General features: G+C 52.2%; 1 protein-coding gene across 1 annotated transcript; it reads left to right on the top strand.

The window, feature by feature from the left end:
• The first annotated feature begins 9,053 nt into the window (after positions 1–9,053).
• Positions 9,054–17,590, top strand: LOC138259828 (trichohyalin-like). The gene is made up of 2 exons (XM_069207722.1): positions 9,054–9,123; positions 15,387–17,590. The coding sequence occupies exons 1-2, from the start codon at positions 9,054–9,056 to the stop codon at positions 17,588–17,590; spliced, it is 2,274 nt and encodes a 757-aa protein (XP_069063823.1).
• The last annotated feature ends 3,139 nt before the right edge of the window (positions 17,591–20,729 follow it).

The raw sequence follows: 20,729 nt of genomic DNA, 5'->3' as shown, positions 1-20,729 counted from the left end.
TGCTCATAACAACACTCTTAGCCACCCCATGGCTGATGTGAATCTCAACTGGGGGGGGGGGTTTACTGGTCCAAAGAAAGTTGTAGTTGCCTCAGATTTACCTATAGACTGTCTAATAGGGGACGATTTAGAGACATTAGCTTGGGCAGAAGTGGAGTTTGAGGCTCATGCAGCAATGCTGGGCATTCCTGGGCATATTTTTGCTTTGACAAGGGCCCAGGCCAAAAAGCAAAAAGGACAGGGTGACTTGGATCCTGGAACAATGGACCAAGTGCTCCCTAAAGCTAGGGTTAGTAAAGGTAAATCACTACCTACTATCCCTCCCTCTACAGATGATTCTACTTCTAAGGAAGAAGAAGTTCCCCCCTGTGCAGAACCTTCACCAGAGGAGCTGGAAGCAGACACTGCTGAGTTTTTGGGTGGAGGGGGGCCTGCCAGGGAGGACCTGAGTGTGGCACAGCAGACCTGTCCCACACTAGAGGGTCTAAGACTGCAAGCTGTCAAGCAGCAAAATGGGGATGTCAGTGACTCTCACAGAGTTTACTCGGAGGCCAACCTCTTGTATACAGAGGCAAGGGACCCAAAACCTGGAGCAGCCAGGAGATTGGTGATTTTCCTGCAATACAGAGAGTTCCTCCTAACTCTAGCCCACGACATTCCCTTGGCTGGACATTTAGGGCAGATGAAAACATGGGATAGGCTTGTCCCCCGTTTCATTGGCCTAGAACGTCAGAGGGCACAAAATAATTTTGTAAGTCCTGTGTCACCTGCCAAGCCAGTGGCAAAACAGGTGGCACCCCAAAGGCTCCCCTTATTCCACTACCTGTGGTTGGGGTTCCCTTTGAAAGGGTAGGGGTTGACATAGTTGGCCCCCTTGACCCTCCTACTGCTTCAGGCAATAGGTTTATCTTGGTGGTAGTGGACCATGCCACCAGATATTCCTCTAAGGACCACTACAGCTCTGCAGTGGCAAAGGCCCTCTTGGGAATCTTTTCCAGGGTGGGTTTCTCAAAAGAGGTGGTATCAGACAAGGGTAGCAACTTCATGTCTGCATACTTGAAGGCCATGTGGAAGGAATGTGGTGTAACATACAAAATCACCACGCCTTATCATCCACAAACAAATGGACTGGTTGAGAGGTTTAACAAAACTCTCAAAGGAATGATATTGGGACTCCCTGAAAAACTCAGGAGGAGATGGGATGTCCTGTTACCTTGCCTCCTTTTTGCTCACAGGGAGGTACCCCAAAAAGGAGTGGGCTTCAGCCCCTTTGAACTCCTATTTGGACACCCTGTAAGAGGTCCTCTAACACTTGTAAAGGAGGGTTGGGAACAACCTTTAAAAGCTCCTAAGCAAGACATAGTGGACTATGTACTTGGCCTAAGATCCAGAATGGCTGAGTATATGAAAAAGGCCAGTAAAAACCTCCAGGCCAGCCAAGAGCTCCAAACGCAATGGCATGACCAGAAGGCTGTTCTGATTCAGTACCAACCAGGGCAGAAAGTGTGGGTCTTGGAGCCTGTGGCCCCAAGAGCACTCCAAGACAAATGGAGTAGACCCCACATAATTGTTGAGAAGAAGGGAGAAGTCACCTATTTGGTTGACTTAGGCACTGCCAGGAGTCCCCTTAGGGTGCTCCATGTCAATCGCGTGAAACCCTACTATGACAGGGCTGATCTCACCCTGCTCATGGCAACAGATGAAGGACAGGAAGAAGAGAGTGATCCTCTCCCTGATCTCTTCTCTTCCACAGAACAAGATGCTCTAGTGGAAGGTGTAGTTAGTTTTAGCAGATTGTCTTACTGCTGAGCAGAAAGACCACTGCATAAATCTCCTGGGTCCGTTTTCTGAACTCTTTTCTACTGTGCCAGGCACCACTTCTTGGTGTGAGCACACTATAGATACTGGAGACAGCTTGCCTGTTAAAAGTAAAATCTATAGGCAGCCTGACCATGTCAGGGACTGCATAAAACAAGAAGTTCAGAAAATGCTTGAACTGGGAGTGGTTGAGCACTCTGAAAGTCCATGGGCCTCTCCTGTGGTATTTGTACCAAAACCTCATTCCAAAGATGGGAAAAGGGAAATTAGATTTTGTGTGGATTACAGAGGTCTCAACCAGGTAACTAAAACTGATGCTCACCCTATACCCAGGGCAGATGAGCTAATAGATACACTGGCATCTGCCAAGTATCTAAGCCCCTTTGATTTGACTGCAGGGTATTGGCAGATCAAGTTATCAGAGGAGGCTAAAGCAAAAACGGCATTTTCGACTATTGGAGGGCACTACCAATTCACAGTAATGCCCTTTGGTTTGAAAAATGCACCTGCCACTTTTCAGAGGTTGGTGAATACAGTCCTGCAAGGGTTGGAGGCTTTTAATGCAGCATATCTAGATGATATAGCTGTCTTTAGCTCCACCTGGGATGATCACCTCACTATCAAGGCTTCAAAGTGCCACATAGGGCAGGGGAAAGTGGTTTATCTAGGACACCTTGTAGGTGGAGAACAGATTGCACCACTTCAGGGGAAAATCCAAACTATTATAGATTGGGCTCCTCCTACAACTCAGACCCAGGTGAGAGCCTTCTTAGGCCTCACTGGGTACTACAGGAGGTTCATAAAGAACTATGGCTCCATAGCAGCCCCTCTTAATGACCTCACTTCAAAGAAAATGCCTAAAAAGGTATTGTGGACAGCTAGCTGTCAGAAAGCTTTTGAGGAGCTGAAACAGGCCATGTGCTCTGCACTTGATCTAAAAAGCCCATGTTACTCCAAGAAATTCATTGTTCAAACTGATGCATCTGAATTAGGGGTAGGGGCAGTCTTATCACAACTCAATTCTGAGGGCCAGGATCAAACTGTTGCTTTTATCAGCAGGAGGTTGACCCCTAGAGAAAAGCGTTGGTCTGCCATAGAGAGGGAGGCCTTTGCTGTGGTCTGGGCACTGAAGAAGTTGAGGCCATACCTGTTTGGCACTCACTTCATTGTTCAGCCAGACCACAAACCTCTACTTTGGCTAAAACAAATGAAAGGTGAAAACCCTAAATTGTTGAGGTGGTCCATATCTCTACAGGGAATGGACTATACAGTGGAACATAGACCTGGGAGTACCCACTCCAATGCAGATGGACTCTCCAGATATTTCCACTTAGACAATGAAGACTCATCAGGTCATGGCTAGTCTTATTGTCCTTCGTTTGGGGGGGTTGTGTAGGAAAGTACCATCTTGCCTGCCATGTTACCCCCATATTTCACTGTATATATGTTGTTTTAGTTGTATGTGTCACTGGGACCCTGCCAGCCAGGGCCCCAGTGCTCATAAGTGTGCCCTGTATGTGTTCCCTGTGTGATGACTAACTGTCTCACTGAGGCTCTGATAACCAGAACCTCAGTGGTTATGCTCTCTCTTTGCTTTCCAAATTGTCACTAACAGGCTAGTGACCAATTTCGCCAATACACATTGGCATACTGGAACACCCTTATAATTCCCTAGTATATGGTACTAAGGTACCCAGGGTATCGGGGTTCCAGGAGATCCCTATGGGTTGCAGCATTTATTTTGCCACCCATAAGGAGCTCTGACAATTCTTACACAGGCCTGCCACTGCAGCCTGAGTGAAATAACGTCCACGTTATTTCACAGCCATTTACCACTGCACTTAAGTAACTTATAAGTCACCTATATGTCTAACCTTTACCTGGTAAAGGTTGGGTGCTAAGTTACTTAGTGTGTGGGCACCCTGGCACTAGCCAAGGTGCCCCCACATCGTTCAGGGCAAATTCCCTGGACTTTGTGAGTGCGGGGACACCATTACACGCATGCACTGGACATAGGTCACTACCTATGTACAGCGTCACAATGGTAACTCGGAACATGGCCATGTAACATGTCTAAGATCATGGAATTGTTGGCCTCTAGCACAGACCTGGGTACTGCCAAACTGCCTTTACCAGGGTTTCACTGCAGCTGCTGCTGCTGCCAACCCCTCAGACAGGTTTCTGCACTCCTGGGGTCCAGCCAGGCTTGGCCCAGGAAGGCAGAACAAAGGACTTCCTCAGAGAGGGTGTTACACCCTCTCCCTTTGGAAGAAGGTGTCAGGGCTGGGGAGGAGAAGCCTCCCCCAGCCTCTGGAAATGCTTTGATGGGCACAGATGGTGCCCATCTCTGCATAAGCCAGTCTACACCGGTTCAGAGATCCCCCAGCCCTGCTCTGGCGCGAAACTGGACAAAGGAAAGGGGAGTGACCACTCTCCAGACCTGCACCTCCCAGGGGAGGTGCCCAGAGCTCCTCCAGTGTGCTCCAGACCTCTGCCATCTTGGAAACAGAGGTGCGGCTGGCACACTGGACTGCTCTGAGTGGCCAGTGCCAGCAGGTGACGTCAGAGACTCCTTCTGATAGGCTCTTACCTGTGTTGCTAGCCTATCCTCCTTCCTTGGTAGCCAAACCTCCTTTTCTGGCTATTTAGGGTCTCTGCTTTGGGGAATTCTTTAGATAACGAATGCAAGAGCTCATCAGAGTTCCTCTGCATCTCTCTCTTCACCTTCTGCCACGGAATCGACCGCTGACTTCTCAGGAAGCCTGCAAAACCGCAACAAAGTAGCAAAGACGACTACTGCAACCTTGTATCGCTGATCCTGCCGCCTTCTCGACTGTTTTCCTGGTGGTGCATGCTGTGGGGGTAGCCTGCCTCCTCTCTGCACTAGAAGCTCCGAAGAAATCTCCCGTGGGACGACGGAATCCTCCCCCTGCAACCGCAGGCACCAAAAGAACTGCATCACTGGTCCTCTGGGTCCCCTCTCAGCATGACGAGCGTGGTCCATGGAACTCAGCAACTCTGTCTAAGTGACTCCCACAGTCCAGTGACTCTTCAGTCCAAGTTTGGTGGAGGTAAGTCCTTGCCTCCCCACGCTAGACTGCATTGCTGGGTACCGCGTGATTTGCAGCTGCTCCAGCTCCTGTGCACTCTCCCAGGATTTCCTTTGTGCACCGCCAAGCCTGGGTCCCGACACTCTAACCTGCAGTGCACAACCTACTGAGTTGTCCTCCGGCATCGTGGGATCTCCTTTTGTGACTTCGGGTGAGCTCCGGTTCACTCCTCTTTGTAGTGCCTGTTTTGGCACTTTTGCAGGTGCTGCCTGCTTCTGTGAAGGCTCCCTATCTTGCTGGTCACCCCCTCTCTCTCCTCACGCAATTGGTGACATCCTGGTCCCTCCTGGGCCACAGCAGCATCCAAAAACCCTAACCGCGACCCTTGCAGCTAGCAAGGCTTGTTTGCGGTCTTTCTGCGTGGGAACACCTCTGCAAGCTTCTTCACGACGTGGGACATCCATCCTCCAAAGGGGAAGTTCCTAGTCCTCTTCGTTCTTGCAGAATCCACAGCTTCTACCATCCGGTGGCAGCTTCTTTGCACCCTCAGCTGGCATTTCCTTGGCATCTGCCCAATCTCGACTTTGTCGCAACACTTGGACTTGGTCCCCTTGTTCCACAGGTACTCTCGTCCAGAAATACACCTTTGTTGCATTGCTGGTGTTGGTCTTCCTTGCAGAATTCCCCTATCACAACTTCTGTGCTCTTTGGGGAACTTACGTGCACTTTACACCTACTTTTCAGGGTCTTGGGGTGGACTATTTTTCTAACCCTCAATGTTTTCTTACAGTCCCAGCGACCCTCTACAAGCTCACATAGGTTTGGGGTCCATTCATGGTTCGCATTCCACTTTTGGAGTATATGGTTTGTGTTGCCCCTACACCTATGTGCTCTCATTGCAATCTATTGTGACTATACATTGCTTGCATTACTTCCTTTTGCTATTACTGCATATTTTTGGTATTGTGTACATATATCTTGTGTATATTTGGCATCCTCATACTGAGGGTACTCACTGAGATACTTTTGGCATATTGTCATAAAAATAAAGTACCTTTATTTTTAGTATATCTGTGTATTGTGTTTTCTTATGATATTGTGCATATGACACTAGTGGTATAGTGGGAGCTTTGCATGTCTCCTAGTTCAGCTTCAGCTGCTCTGTTATAGCTACCTTCTATCAGCCCAAGCTGCTAGAAACACCACTTCTACACTAATAAGGGATATCTGGACCTGGTGCAGAGTGTTAGTACCCCTTGGTACCACTACAAACTAGGCCAGCCTCCTACAGCGATGTGTAAAGATTTTGTTAAATTACTCATACAGTAACACAGTAAAACACCCCAAGAACGATTCCACGCCAGGTTAGAAAAATATAGGTTATTTATCTGAGTGACTCAAGATCATAACAACACAAATCCAATAAGCATATATCGAGATATCCCCTGATATAAATATTCACACAGTGCTTTAGAAATTGGGTGCCCTCCTTTTAGGAGCGATAGGTAATGTCTGAATCTAGGCTTAGAGCTGTGAATGAGCACCGGGGAGTGAGCTGGTGATGGAGCACGCGGACCCGGGTAGTTCAGTGCCTGTCAATGGATTGTGGCCGTACTTGGCATTCGATTCTGGGACTAACGGTGAGCAAAAACACTCCTCCTGAAATGATTGTTGCTGTCCACCAGGTGGGTTTTCAACTGCAGAGTGGTTCAGTGGGTGCGGGTGGCACTGCGCTCATGAGATGTGACTCTGGGTCCCTAGGCATCACTTCTGTACCGCGCTCGCTAGCAGTAATCTGTGACAGTAGGCACAACTTTTAGAAGAGTGGTGTGGGGGCTGCAGAGAGGCACTGCGCTCACTAGCGATCCGTGACAGCAAGTACAACTTCAGAAGAGTGGTGCTGGGGCTGCAGAGAGGCACCCTGCTCACTAGCAATAATCTGTGACAAAGTTCCACCTGGTCAGAGCAGTGCTAGGGCTGGAATGAAGCCCTGTTCTCGAGGTCTTTGATGTCCCTGGGACCTCAGGGAAAAACAGGGGGAAGCCAGCAAGCCCTTGGAGATCACTCTAGTGGGAAAGCAAAGTCCTTTGAGCAGAGTCGGAGAGCAGCAGGCAGAAGAGCAACAAGCTTTCTGCAGGAAAGCGGTCCAGGTGAGTTCTTTGGGCAGCACAGCCTTCTGATAGGATTCCAGTTCCAGGTCCAGTAGTGTCTGATATGAGGGGTTCAGAGCATCACTACTTATGCCCAAAGAGTGGTTTTGAAGTGCACCATTTCCCATTCAGCCCTGTCCTGTCTGCCAGGAGATCGGCCGGGGCTTATCAGTCCTTTATGTGAGGTCAGACCACCCGCCTTTGAAGTGTAAGTGAGATCCCCTCCACCCTACCTGCCCAGGAAGACCCATCTGTATGCAGATGCAGTTGAGTGTGCTGTGTTTATGGCTGTCTGGGTGGAATGCACAAGGGGAGCTGTCAACCAGCACAGACGGGACATGGATTGGAGACAGGCTGTAAGGCACAGATGGCAGTGAGTGCAGAGAAAGGCCTACTTTCTAAAATAGCAATGTCCTATCAAACTTTATCAATAAAGAGGATTTACCCTTCCCATTCCAAAGATATGAAACATGAGGTAGCCACTCCCTCCTGATCAGGAATTACAGCTTTAAAGTACTTTAAGGAACCCCCAATGCTGGCCTAGGAGAGAAGCAGGCTTCCCAATATTGAAAAATGACTTTGGGGAGTTTTTCACTACCACGACATGTAAAACTTAACATTATGGGGGTCATTACAACCCTGGCGGACGGTGGTAAAGCGGCGGTAAGACCGCCAACAGGCCGGCGGGAAAAAAATGTAATTATGACCTCGGCGGTTACCTCCGCAGTTATCCGCCACTTCACCACTCCGACCGCCATGGTGGTGATGACCGCTGGGCTGGAGATTTCGGTCTCCAGCCCGGCAGCCGGCACCCGACCGCCAACTGTATCAGGACCCTGCATACCGCCATGGACTTCGGGTGATTGGGAACCGCCATGAGATCCATGGCGGTAGGCACTATCAGTGCCAGGTAATTCCTTCCCTGGCACTGATAGGGGTCTCCCCTGCTACCCCCACGCATCCTCCCCCCACACCCCCACACCCCTGCCACCCCCAAAGGTGGCACAACCCCCCTCCCTACCCTCACACCATGTACATATACACATATACACACACCTACACACACACACCCCCAACATGCACATACATGCATCCCTACTCGCACACATCTATCACGACAACACATACCCGCACACATACAAACAGACATGCACACTGACCGACCTGCACACATTTCCCATACACACAGCACCCCCCGCACGCATACACGCACTCACACACCCCCTCTACAAACTCACACGCATACCCCCATGCACGCACACAACACACATCACCCCCCCCCCCTCCCCTAACGGACGGTCAACTTACCTTGTCCGTTGGCCCTCTGGGAGGGGACGGGATCCATGGGGGCAGCTCCGCCACCAGTACACCGTCACCAGAACACCGCCACACAAATCATGGGACGTGATTCTGTGGGCGGTGTTCTGTTGACGTGGCGTGGAGGTTGAGCAGCCTCCACTTTCCCGCCGACCGCCAGTATGGCTGCTGGCGGCTTTCCGTACGGAAAAGGATGGAGGGCTGCCAGCGGTCATAATACGCGGCGCGGAAGACCACCACCACTGGCGGTCTTCAGCACGGCGGTACCTCGGCAGTCTTGTGAAAAGACCGCCGAGGTCGTAATGAGGGCCTATATGTCCTGCCTTTCACATACACTGCACCCTGCCCAGTAGGGCACATAGGGCCTACCTTAGGGGTAACATATATGTAATAAAAGGGGAGTTTAAGGCTTGGCAAGTAGTATTAATTGCCAAGTCGAAGTGGCAGTGAAACTGCACACACAGGCGCCTGCCGTGGCAGGCCTGAGACATGGTTAAGGAGCTACTAATGTGGGTGGCACAACCAGTGCTGCAGACCACTAGTGGCATTTGGTTTACAGGCCCTGAGACATGGTTAAGGAGCTACTAATGTGGGTGGCACAACCAGTGCTGCAGACCACTAGTGGCATTTGGTTTACAGGCCCTGGGCACATGTGGTGCACTTTACTAAGGACTTATAGGTAAATTAAATATGCACTTGGGCACGAGCCACCGTTACCATGTTCCAGGGAGAGAGCACGTGCACTTTAGCGCTGGTTACAGGGCGCAGAGTCCTAAAACCAGTAAAAGGTGAGAACATGAAAATGGAGGGAGGCGGGAGAAAACGTTGGCAAAGGCCACGCTAAGGCTGTAAGGTCTAACACTTATAGACTGAGGACGAGACCATGATGGTTTCAGAGGAACCCAACGTCACTTCCTGTTTCCTCAGAGAAAGTTCGACTAGGAGCTTTATTGTGAAAGAAGGATTTCAAGGACGTGGGCTGAAAAGGATATGTAGAGGAAGAGTTGGAAACTAGAATTGAGGTGAGCAAACAACTAATGTTGTGTTTCCAGAGTGAGTGTCTAGAGTGAGCTCCAGAGCCAGGGTCTTCAGACTGTGGGATGCCCCCCGGGGGGGCGCGGATGGTCTCCTGGGGCCCGAATGCCTCTGCAATAACATGTAATGAAGGTGGCCTGGATCCGATGCATTGTTCATTTGCCACATTTCTAGGTTTAATGATTAAAAAACAGTATTGGAGAGTGGATTAAAAAGAATGGCACTGTGAATCGGAGTGCGGTGGGGGTGGGGTGTGGGGGGGGGGGGGGGTCACTGAGTGCCAAGAAGATGGCTACAAAGAAAAGAACTATATAGCCTGAATATTTTGTTTTTTCAGTGTCAGCTAACCGCATATAAAATGATGCAGAAACAGCTCAATTGAAAGGTGAAAGCAAGTTAGAGTAATGTGTGGTAAATGTGCTCATGCAGGTTGGGAGGACTGCAGATGTTATGGGTGACACCCGAGTAAGGCAGGCTGGGGGTAGTGACCCGTGCACTCACAGGACCTGTGACAGCAAGCACTGGGACTCTGTGAGTTGTTATTAATCCTTGCAGGGCACTCAGTCCGAGCTGGGCAGCTGCCAAGGGATTCACCCCTTGAGATTAAACATCAGTCTGTAGCTAATGCAAGCTTTTCTACGGATGCCTCCAGGATTACGCAGCTTGGCTGATAACATCCCTCGTTGTCTCTAAAAAGAAGGCATCTCTGTCACTGTGAAGCTGTGACCAGGGCCACTGGAATTATGCGGTGAAAGGAGACCAAATTATGAGGCAGGGTTGACTCAATTATGCAACAAGAAAAGCTAAATTATGCAGCGTAAGCGCCACATTTTGTGGTTAGCATGACTTCATTATTTAATCATTTTGACATGTGGTACCACTGTCAGGGAAATATTCTACCTTTGTACTAATGTAACACCCAAACACAGCTCTAAGGAATTGCAAGACGACCAATCACCCTTCATGAAGGGTCCTGTCCTGCGCCGCACACGTCACCGCGTTTTAAGGGCCTCTATATCTTCAATGATGCAGCAATATCACATCAGGATGCCAAGTTACATATGGAAACACCATCGCCAGCATAGGAGACAGCTGAACACTGACATGGACATTAACCAAGAATCTTTTAAGTAACTTTTGATCCGTCTGAGGTAGAATCACATTGTTTGTGTTAAAATCTACAGATTATGCAGCAGGTGAGGGATTATGTAGCAAACGTGGTAAACGCTGCTCAGAAACCCATACTTCCAGTGGCCCCGGCTTTAAGTGAGCCAATCGATTGATGGTTGGTAAGAAGGCTTGTTTCTTGTTTAACTCTCAGCAATTCCTCGAGTCTGAAAGTCAGAAGTAGGGGCTCCGGGGCAGCTGCTTTTGTAGAAGGGGGTGCAGGGGGTGGCAGGGAGGCGGCCAGCAGGGTTGCACTCACCAGCAGAGTCCGGACCCCCGGGACCCCTGCGGCCCCAGAGACAGAGAAACAAGACATATTCCTAGGTACTCTCGAAGGGATGGCCCAGGAGAGGGACCCCTGCGGGGGCGCTCTCTTTCGCGTTTACAAACGGCAGGATACCACTTCCTCCGAGAGACCCCCCCAGGAAGGGGACAGTAACAGGGGGCTCTTATGTTTTGTTTAAGGAGGGCCACAGGCGGTGGGGCAGGAGCTCCCGCAAGGGCTGTGGGTGGCCACTGTTGCTCAATCATGCTGGTCTTACCATCCAGTGGAGCGGGGGCCACTGTCCTTGCTAGCATTGGAGCCCAAGTCCCTCTGGGAAGAGTCCTGGGTGCTGCAGGTGCAGTGGCACCAGGGCCCAGAGGCATGAGGGGCCAACTAAACATTAACTATGGCTGTTTACTATCCTTCCTTGCTTGCAATAGGGTCGGCCGCACAGCGGCGGCGTAGACTTGGGCGGAGGAAGAACCGCCCATGGGAGGGAAGAATGAAACAATGCAGACGCCATTGTGTGGACTCAGGGAGATGGCAGAGGAGGGGTGTGGCTAGATGGGAGTCCGTGTTTTTATCCAATGGCTGAGGAGGGGGCCCTCTTTGCAAGGCAGTAGCTACCAGAAGTGAGGAGGGTGCAGCATCACCGGGGCCCAGGAATCGGAGAGGCCCGCTGCACCACAGTGAGGACTGTCTCACTCATAACAAGGGGCCTGGGAACTTACTTTCCTTTCTAGCATTAGGACTGGGGCACCCTTGCAGAAAAGGAAGACACATGCAGGAGCTCTTAGCGACAGATTTACAAGGCCCTTTTGCCCCTACGTGCCACATGTGCAGCAAAACTTTTGCCACAAATGTGGCACTATTGGGCCACTGTCATACCACCATATTTACAAGGTGGAACAAACGAGGTTTGCGCCACTTTGTAAACCCTTTGCGCCACAACATGCATAATATATGCTAGATGTATGCAAAGGGGGTGTTCCCTCGTTAGAGGGTCGCTAAAAATGGGGCATTGAAATTTACAAGATTCCATTGCGCCATTTCTAGCGTCATTTTAACGCCTGGTTAACACAGGCATTAAAGTGAGGCTCCCATTGATTTTAATGGGCCTCTTAACACTACACTGGATTAGCGTCATTTTTTTACGCTAATCCAGTATAGCATCACAATAGCATCATAAAAATGGCGCTATTGCCCCTAACATGCGTCATGGTGTGCTGTATTGTAAATACGGCGCTACCATGGTGGGGTTAGGAGACGCAGGGGTCCTAAAGAAAAGTGGCGCCTCACTAGCGATACGCCACCTTCTTGTGAATGTGGCCCGTTGCTTCCGGCAGGGACCGAGGGGCTCGTCCAAGATTGGAGTGATGGTCGGGCATGGTGGCAAAGGGTGGAAGACGCGGAGCAGATAGCATGCTCCCCGGGACGGCGGATATCGTAAGAGCTGCATGTGTAAATGAATTGGGGTCTGCGAGTGCCAGGGGCTCACAGCACCCCAATTGTGAGGAGCAGTACTTTGGGGTCAGTAAGTGTTTATGTTTGAGCCATTTGCTGCTTTATAAGTCTCATATTTAGCAGCCTCTAGCGCCTCCTAGTGCCACAGTAGCACCATTTTTTTTTACGTTAATGTGGACCAATGAGGCCAAAATCTTAGCGTCATTTTTTTCTGCATTTTTAACGCCTGCTCGGAGCAGGCGTTAAAAGGGGGCACGCCATTGGTTACAAGGGTCCTCTATGTACTGGTCAGGGTTAGTGCCAACGTTTTGGCGCTAACCCTGAACAGTGCATCAATAGCGTCAGAAATCCTAATGCTATTGCCCCCTGGTGCTCCGTATTTTAAATATGGGGTGCACACGGTGGCAGTAGTGGGGGGCAGCACCACTTTTCTTAAATCTGCCCCTTAGTGAGGTCTATGAGCTATAGGAAAAGTACCCCTGGAATGATCTCCCACGCCAGGCTCCCTGCACTCACTCCTTTTCCTCCCTCTCACCCAATCCTTGACATAAAGTTTTTGGGGGCGCGCTGGCTTTAAAACATTTTGCTTGTGGGGGGCAGAGCACAAAAAGTTTGAAGACCTCTGCTCTAGAGTGAGAGGGGGCATCAAGAGTCTGTGCCTGGCACCGTGGCAAGGGCAGGGAGGCTGCTGCTGTGACCACAGACGGAGCCCACCCCTAAGATGTGCAGCCCCCTGGCACCCCCTGGCACCAGCATGAGTGCAGAAGGTAAACCCTAGCCGTGCCAGGACAGGCCGACAGTACGGGAGGGGGGAGTAAATGAAGACATGGGACCCCTGGCACCCCTTGGCACCGGCCTGGGTGCAGCAGGTTAACCCTTGCCGTGCAGGACAGACCGACAATACTGGGGTGCTGCGGGGCAGTGTGACCAGCCCTCTCCTCGGCTGCCCCCTGCTGCCTCCACGTGCCAGGGGGCAGGGAGTGCCCTCTGGGGAGGGGTGGCTGCGGTCTGGCACGGGAGAGAGGGGCTTCATTCAAGGCACTGCTCGGGGGTCTGGGCTCAGTTTGTGGTTTCCAGGCCGCAGTGTACAGTGCGCTTCTGTTCTCGCGAGCGGCGCTGGTAGGATGAAGCTCCTGGAAGCCCGACTTCAAGGAGCAGGAAGCGCCACTCCCCAGGAGCAGGTGGTAACATTTATTCCTGGGTCACCGGACACTGCCAGTGGCGGCTGTCAGTGCCTGGTGTTGTGCACGGCTCGGCAGACCCCGACGTGTACACAGAGCGGCGGTTGTCAGTGCCTGGTGTTTTGCAGGGCTCGCCGGACACTGACGTCTTCACAGAGTTGCGAACGTCAGTGCCTGGTGTTATGCAGAGTTGCGTCGGCCCCTAGTGATGTGATGGGTGATGTCACCAGAATCCAGTGTCCACATTTCCTCTTGGGGCAATGATAGTGTACACTGGGCGGCGGCTGTCAGTGCCTGGTGTTGTGCAGGGCTCGCAGGACACTGCCGTGTACACAGAGCGGCGGCTGTCAGCGCGTGGTGGTGTGCAAGGCTTGCAGGCCACTGACGTGCACACAGAACGATGGCTGTCAGTGCCTGGTGTTGTGCAAGCTCCGCCGTTCCTTGATGATGAGGTGGGTGATGTCACCGGATGCAGCGCCCAGAAGCCTGGATTTTCCGTCTGATGTCAGTGAATGGCGCTTTCAGCTGGTTTTGCTTGGGGTCCGCAGCTCTGATTTCCAGGCCGGGCTGCTTTGTTCACAGGTCTCCTCGGAGTGGTTTACAGACCCTCTTTGTGCTCTCTTAAAATAGGCCCTGACTGAACATGTATGAAGATATTTGCTGGACCAGGCAGGACACACAGGGCCCTGACAGAACATGAATGGAGACATATGCTGGACCAGGCAGGACACACAGGACCCTGACAGAACATGTATGGGGACATATGCTGGACCAGGCAGGTCGCACAGGGCCCTGACAGAACATGAATGGAGACATATGCTGGACCAGCAGGTCACACAGGGCCCTGGCAGAACATGTATGGAGACATGCTGGACCAGGCAGGTCACACAGGACCCTGACAGAACATGTATGATGACATGTGCTGGACCAGCAGGTCACTCAGGGCCCTGGCAGAACATGTATGGGGACATGTGCTGGACCAGCAGGTCACACGGGAACTGATAGAACATGTATGGAGACATATGCTGGACCAGACAGGAGACACAGGGCCCTTGCAGAACATGTATGAAGACATGCTGGACCAGGCAGGTCACACAGGGCCCTGGCAGAACATGCATGAAGGTATACGCAGGACCAGCAGGTCACACAGGGCCCTGGCAGAACATGTATGAAGACATGCTGGACCAGGCAGGTCACACAGGGCCCTGGCAGAACATGCATGAAGGTATACGCTGGACCAGGCAGGTCACACAGGGCCCTGGCAGAACATGTATGAAGACATGCTGGACCAGGCAGGTCACACAGGGCCCTGGCAGAACATGCATGAAGGTATACGCTGGACCAGGCAGGTCACACAAGGCCCTGGCAGAACATGCATGAAGGTATACGCTGGACCAGGCAGGTCACACAGGGCCCTGGCAGAACATGTATGAAGACATGCTGGACCAGGCAGGTCACACAGGGCCCTGGCAGAACATGCATGAAGGTATACGCTGGACCAGGCAGGTCACACAAGGCCCTGGCAGAACATGTATGAAGACATGCTGGACCAGGCAGGTCACACAGGGCCCTGGCAGAACATGTATGAAGGTATACGCTGGACCAGGCAGGTCACACAGGGCCCTGGCAGAACATGTATGAAGACATGCTGGACCAGGCAGGTCACACAGGGCCCTGGCAGAACATGCATGAAGGTATACGCTGGACCAGGCAGGTCACACAAGGCCCTGGCAGAACATGTATGAAGACATATGCTGAACCAGGCAGGCCTTATCCTCATTCTCCTACGGTGAAGCCAGAGAAGAGGCAGCGGCCACGTGAGAGGACACCAGAGAGAGAGAGAGACTGAGACAGGGGTGGAGGAGAGAGAGAGAGATAGAGAAGAGACAGAGAAGAGAGCGAGGCCACGTAAGAGGACACAGGAGAGAGACTGAGTCAGGGACAGAGGAAGGGAGAGCGACAGAGAAGACAGCGAGGCCACGTGAGAGGACACCGGAGAGAGAGACTGAGACAGGGACAGAGGAAGGGAGAGCGACAGAGAAGAGAGCGAGGCCACGTGAGAGGACACCAGAGAGAGAGACTGAGACAGGGACAGAGGAAGGGAGAGCGACAGAGAAGACAGCGAGGCCACGTGAGAGGACACCGGGGAGAGAGACTGAGACAGGGGTGGGAGAGAGAGAAGAGACAGAGAAGAGAGCGAGGCCACATGAGAGGACACCGGAGAGAGAGACTGAGACAGGGACAGAGGAAGGGAGAGCGACAGAGAAGAGAGCGAGGCCACGTGAGAGGACACCAGAGAGAGAGACTGAGACAGGGACAGAGGAAGGGAGAGCGACAGAGAAGAGAGCGAGGCCACGTGAGAGGACACCGGGGAGAGAGACTGAGACAGGGGTGGGAGAGAGAGAAGAGACAGAGAAGACAGCGAGGCCACATGAGAGGACACCGGAGAGAGAGACTGAGACAGGGACAGAGGAAGGGAGAGCGACAGAGACGAGAGCGAGGCCACGTGAGAGGACACCAGAGAGAGAGACTGAGACAGGGACAGAGGAAGGGAGAGCGACAGAGAAGAGAGCGAGGCCACGTGAGAGAACACCGGGGAGAGAGACTGAGACAGGGGTGGGAGAGAGAGAAGAGACAGAGAAGAGAGCGAGGCCACATGAGAGGACACCGGAGAGAGAGACTGAGACAGGGACAGAGGAAGGGAGAGCGACAGAGAAGAGAGCGAGGCCACATGAGAGGACACCGGAGAGAGAGACTGAGACAGGGACAGAGGAAGGGAGAGCGACAGAGAAGAGAGCGAGGCCACGTGAGAGGACACCGGAGAGAGAGACTGAGACAGGGACAGAGGAAGGGAGAGCGACAGAGAAGAGAGCGAGGCCACGTGAGAGGACACCGGAGAGAGAGACTGAGACAGGGGTGGGGGAGAGAGAGAGAGAGAGAGAGAGAGAGAAGAGACAGAGAAGAGAGCGAGGCCACGTGAGAGGACACCAGAGAGAGAGACTGAGACAGGGACAGAGGAAGGGAGAGCGACAGAGAAGAGAGCGAGGCCACGTGAGAGGACACCAGAGAGAGAGACTGAGACAGGGACAGAGGAAGGGAGAGCGACAGAGAAGAGAGCGAGGCCACATGAGAGGACACCAGAGAGAGAGACTGAGACAGGGACAGAGGAAGGGAGAGCGACAGAGAAGAGAGCGAGGCCACGTGAGAGGACACCAGAGAGAGAGACTGAGACAGGGACAGAGGAAGGGAGAGCGACAGAGAAGAGAGCGAGGCCACGTGAGAGGACACCGGAGAGAGAGACTGAGACAGGGGTGGGAGAGAGAGAAGAGACAGAGAAGAGAGCGAGGCCACATGAGAGGACACCGGAGAGAGAGACTGAGACAGGGACAGAGGAAGGGAGAGCGACAGAGAAGAGAGCGAGGCCACGTGAGAGGACACCGGAGAGAGAGACTGAGACAGGGACAGAGGAAGGGAGAGCGACAGAGAAGAGAGCGAGGCCACGTGAGAGGACACCAGAGAGAGAGACTGAGACAGGGACAGAGGAAGGGAGAGCGACAGAGAAGAGAGCGAGGCCACGTGAGAGGACACCGGAGAGAGAGACTGAGACAGGGGTGGGGGAGAGAGAGAGAGAGAGAGAGAGAAGAGACAGAGAAGAGAGCGAGGCCACGTGAGAGGACACCAGAGAGAGAGACTGAGACAGGGACAGAGGAAGGGAGAGCGACAGAGAAGAGAGCGAGGCCACGTGAGAGGACACCGGAGAGAGAGACTGAGACAGGGGTGGGAGAGAGAGAAGAGACAGAGAAGAGAGCGAGGCCACATGAGAGGACACCGGAGAGAGAGACTGAGACAGGGACAGAGGAAGGGAGAGCGACAGAGAAGAGAGCGAGGCCACGTGAGAGGACACCGGAGAGAGAGACTGAGACAGGGACAGAGGAAGGGAGAGCGACAGAGAAGAGAGCGAGGCCACGTGAGAGGACACCAGAGAGAGAGACTGAGACAGGGACAGAGGAAGGGAGAGCGACAGAGAAGAGAGCGAGGCCACGTGAGAGGACACCGGAGAGAGAGACTGAGACAGGGGTGGGGGAGAGAGAGAGAGAGAGAGAGAGAGAGAGAAGAGACAGAGAAGAGAGCGAGGCCACGTGAGAGGACACCGGAGAGAGAGACTGAGACAGGGACAGAGGAAGGGAGAGCGACAGAGAAGAGAGTGAGGCCACGTGAGAGGACACCGGAGAGAGAGACTGAGACAGGGGTGGGGGAGAGAGAGAGAGAGAGAGAGAAGAGACAGAGAAGAGAGCGAGGCCACGTGAGAGGACACCGGAGAGAGAGACTGAGACAGGGGTGGAGGAGAGAGAGAGAGAGACAGAGAAGAGAGAGAAGAAACAGAGGCCACCTAGGAGGACACCTGGGAGAGACTGAGTCAGGGGAGGAAGAAAGAGAGCGAGAGAGACAGAGAAGAGACAGTGGGAGAGAGAGGAGAGACAGAGGCTACGCAAAGAGACAGTCCACTTTCCCATGAGGACAACTTACAGGTGTCTTAAAGGTCTCTGAGTGTCCCACGATCAAGTGCACTTTGGGCAGGTTTCATCTTAAAGTCCTCATTTTCAATGTTCACCTGTAGAGCTGTCTCCGGGGAGTGTCCACTGTCCGGGCAGTCAATCAGTCAGGATTCATAAAGCGCGACAACTATCCGTGAGGGTCTCAAGGCGCTGTCCCAGCAAACCATGCACAGATGTGAGCCTGATGCCTCACAGGACTGCTGACTCTAGTGCCTGTCCAAGTGCCTAGACAGAGCCATGTCATGTGCAAGTAGGGATTCTTCTACAGTTTTCCATCCTTGGCTTGCAGAAAGCCTCCTGGGTATCCCCAAAGCCTTGCATGAAGAGCTCCCTTGACTAAAGGTCAGATTGTCTGGTCTCTTTATTCCAAATGAGCCCCCCCAGCACGCCTCCCCCCTCTGAGCACAGCCTCCTCGCTCACATCTGCATGCCCACCTTAATCCCTAGCGCCCTATTGATGCAAATGGCCCTCATTTCAAAATCAAGACGTCTACTTCCTTGAAAAGGACACCCTGGGGCGTAGCTTGGTCCGAACCATGGGGGGTTCTAGTCTTCAGCCCGGAAATGAATGCCACCAGCGCCTCGCTCCCCACCTGAGATCACACCTGAGAAACTAGAGCACATGCATGGGTGTGTGTGTGAGCCCAGCCCCAACCCCAGTAACCAGAAATAACCAACAATCTCTGGATTAACCACCAACCTTGGGTTCCCGAAGCAGCCTCTTACCCAGCGTAAAGCGCTTCAATGCCTTGTCAGGGGAGGTAAGCACTATATACATGCAGTTAAAATAGCTCACAGGGTAGAAGTGCCAAGGCCCAGGCTCTATAGCCAGTGAATGATACTAGCACAACACTTGTGTTGCACATTCAATTTCACAGTTCACTTCAGGCATTTCTGCCCAAGCTAAGTCTCATGCAAGAGCACACACGGCAGGTGGGTAGGATGTATAAGAGGGCAGAATATTACATAACTACTGCAAGGCCAATCATGGGGCAGGATTACACCAACAGTATTAAAATAAAGGCCTACGCATGTCCTGGCCCAAGATCCAGAAATCTCCTGGTCTTGGATTGGAAGAGGCCCCTGACCTTGTCCTGGTAAAGCAAGGGCATGCTTCTGTGTCAACATACCATGTACATGTATGCATCTCATGGCCCAGGTAATCGATAGGACTCACTATGGAGATATGTCTTGGCCCTAGCAGGTGATATGGCTTGGCCCTCGCAGGTGATACAACTTTATCACTGAGATATGTCTTGGCCCTCGCAGGTGATATGACTTTATCACGGAGATATGTCTTCACCCTAGCAGGTGATATGACTTGGCCATGGAGATATGTCTTGGCCCTAGCAGGTGATATGACTTGGCCATGGAGATATGTCTTGGCCCTAGCAGGTGATATGACTTGGACATGGAGATATGCCTTGGCCCTAGCAGGTGATATGACTTGGCCGTGGAGATATGCCTTGGCCCTAGCAGGTGATATGACTTGGCCGTGGAGATATGCCTTGGCCCTAGCAGGTGATATGACTTGGCCGTGGAGATATGCCTTGGCCCTAGCAGGTGATATGACTTGGCCATGGAGATATGCCTTGGCCCTAGCAGGTGATATGACTTGGCCATGGAGATATGTCTTGGCCCTAGCAGGTGATATAATTTGGCCATGGAGATACGTCTTCGCCCTAGAAGGTGATCTGACTTGGTCATGGAGATATGTCTTGGCCCTAGCAGGTGATATGGATTTGTAATGGAGATATGTCTTGGCCTAAGCAGGTGATAAAACTTGGTCATGGAGATATGTCTTCGCCCTACAAGGTGATATGGCTTGGTCATGGAGATATGTCTTGGCCCTAGCAGATGATATGTGTTGGCCATAGATATACATCTTAGCCCTAGCAGGTGACAAGACTCAGCCATAGAGATACGTCATGGCCCTAGCAGGTGATAGGCTCGGACATAGAGATATTTTGTGACCCTTGCCAGTGGTATGACTCAGTCATTGAGATATGTCTTGGCCCTAGCAGGTGATGTGATTCACATGGAGATATGTCTTGGTCCTGGCAGGTGATATGACTCAGAAATGAAGATATGTCTTGGTCCTAGCAGGTGATATGTGCTGGCCATGAAGAAAGATATCTCCTAGTAGGAGGTATTTCATCACCCATGCAGTTGATATGTGCTGGCCATCAAGGGAGATATGTCTTGGCCAGGAAGGTGAAATGTCCCAGTCCTGGAAGGGTTATGTCCTGGCTCATGCAGGAAACGTGTCTTAGCCATGTGGGCACCCATGTCCTGGTCCTGGAAGGGGACATTTCATGGCTGAGGCAAGCACAGATTAGAAGGTGTGAAAACTTAGAAGCAAATCCACAGGTCAAGGCTACTGGGAAGCAGGGACCACATTGTGTGGCTACCAGGGAGGCAGAACCAGAAGGCGTGACACCAGAAGGAGAAACCACAAGGTATGGCTACTGGGACCACAAGGCATGGATGCTGGGACCACAAGGCATGGATGCTGGGACCACAAGGCATGGATGCTGGGACCACAAGGCATGGATGCTGGGACCACAAGGCATGGATGCTGGGACCACAAGGCATGGATGCTGGGACCACAAGGCATGGATGCTGGGACCACAAGGCATGGATGCCGGGCTCAGGGGAGATTATGCAAGACCGGGAGCTACCAAATGCTGCAACAAGTGCCCACACTCCTCATACATCAATAAGGG

The sequence above is a fragment of the Pleurodeles waltl genome, chromosome 9, assembly GCF_031143425.1.
Source record: "Pleurodeles waltl isolate 20211129_DDA chromosome 9, aPleWal1.hap1.20221129, whole genome shotgun sequence".
Classification (NCBI taxonomy): Eukaryota; Metazoa; Chordata; class Amphibia; order Caudata; family Salamandridae; genus Pleurodeles; species Pleurodeles waltl.
Note: the sequence above shows the minus strand (reverse complement) of the source record. Positions and strands in the feature narration are given on the sequence as shown.

Excerpts from the sequence above, each read along its gene's own strand:
- LOC138259828 (XM_069207722.1), top strand. The coding sequence starts at position 9,054 with ATGTTCCAGGGAGAGAGCACGTGCACTTTAGCGCTGGTTACAGGGCGC. Across the intron at positions 9,124-15,386 it reads AGTCCTAAAACCAGTAAAAG|GGACAGAGGAAGGGAGAGCG; the intron begins GTGAGAACATGA and ends AGACTGAGTCAG.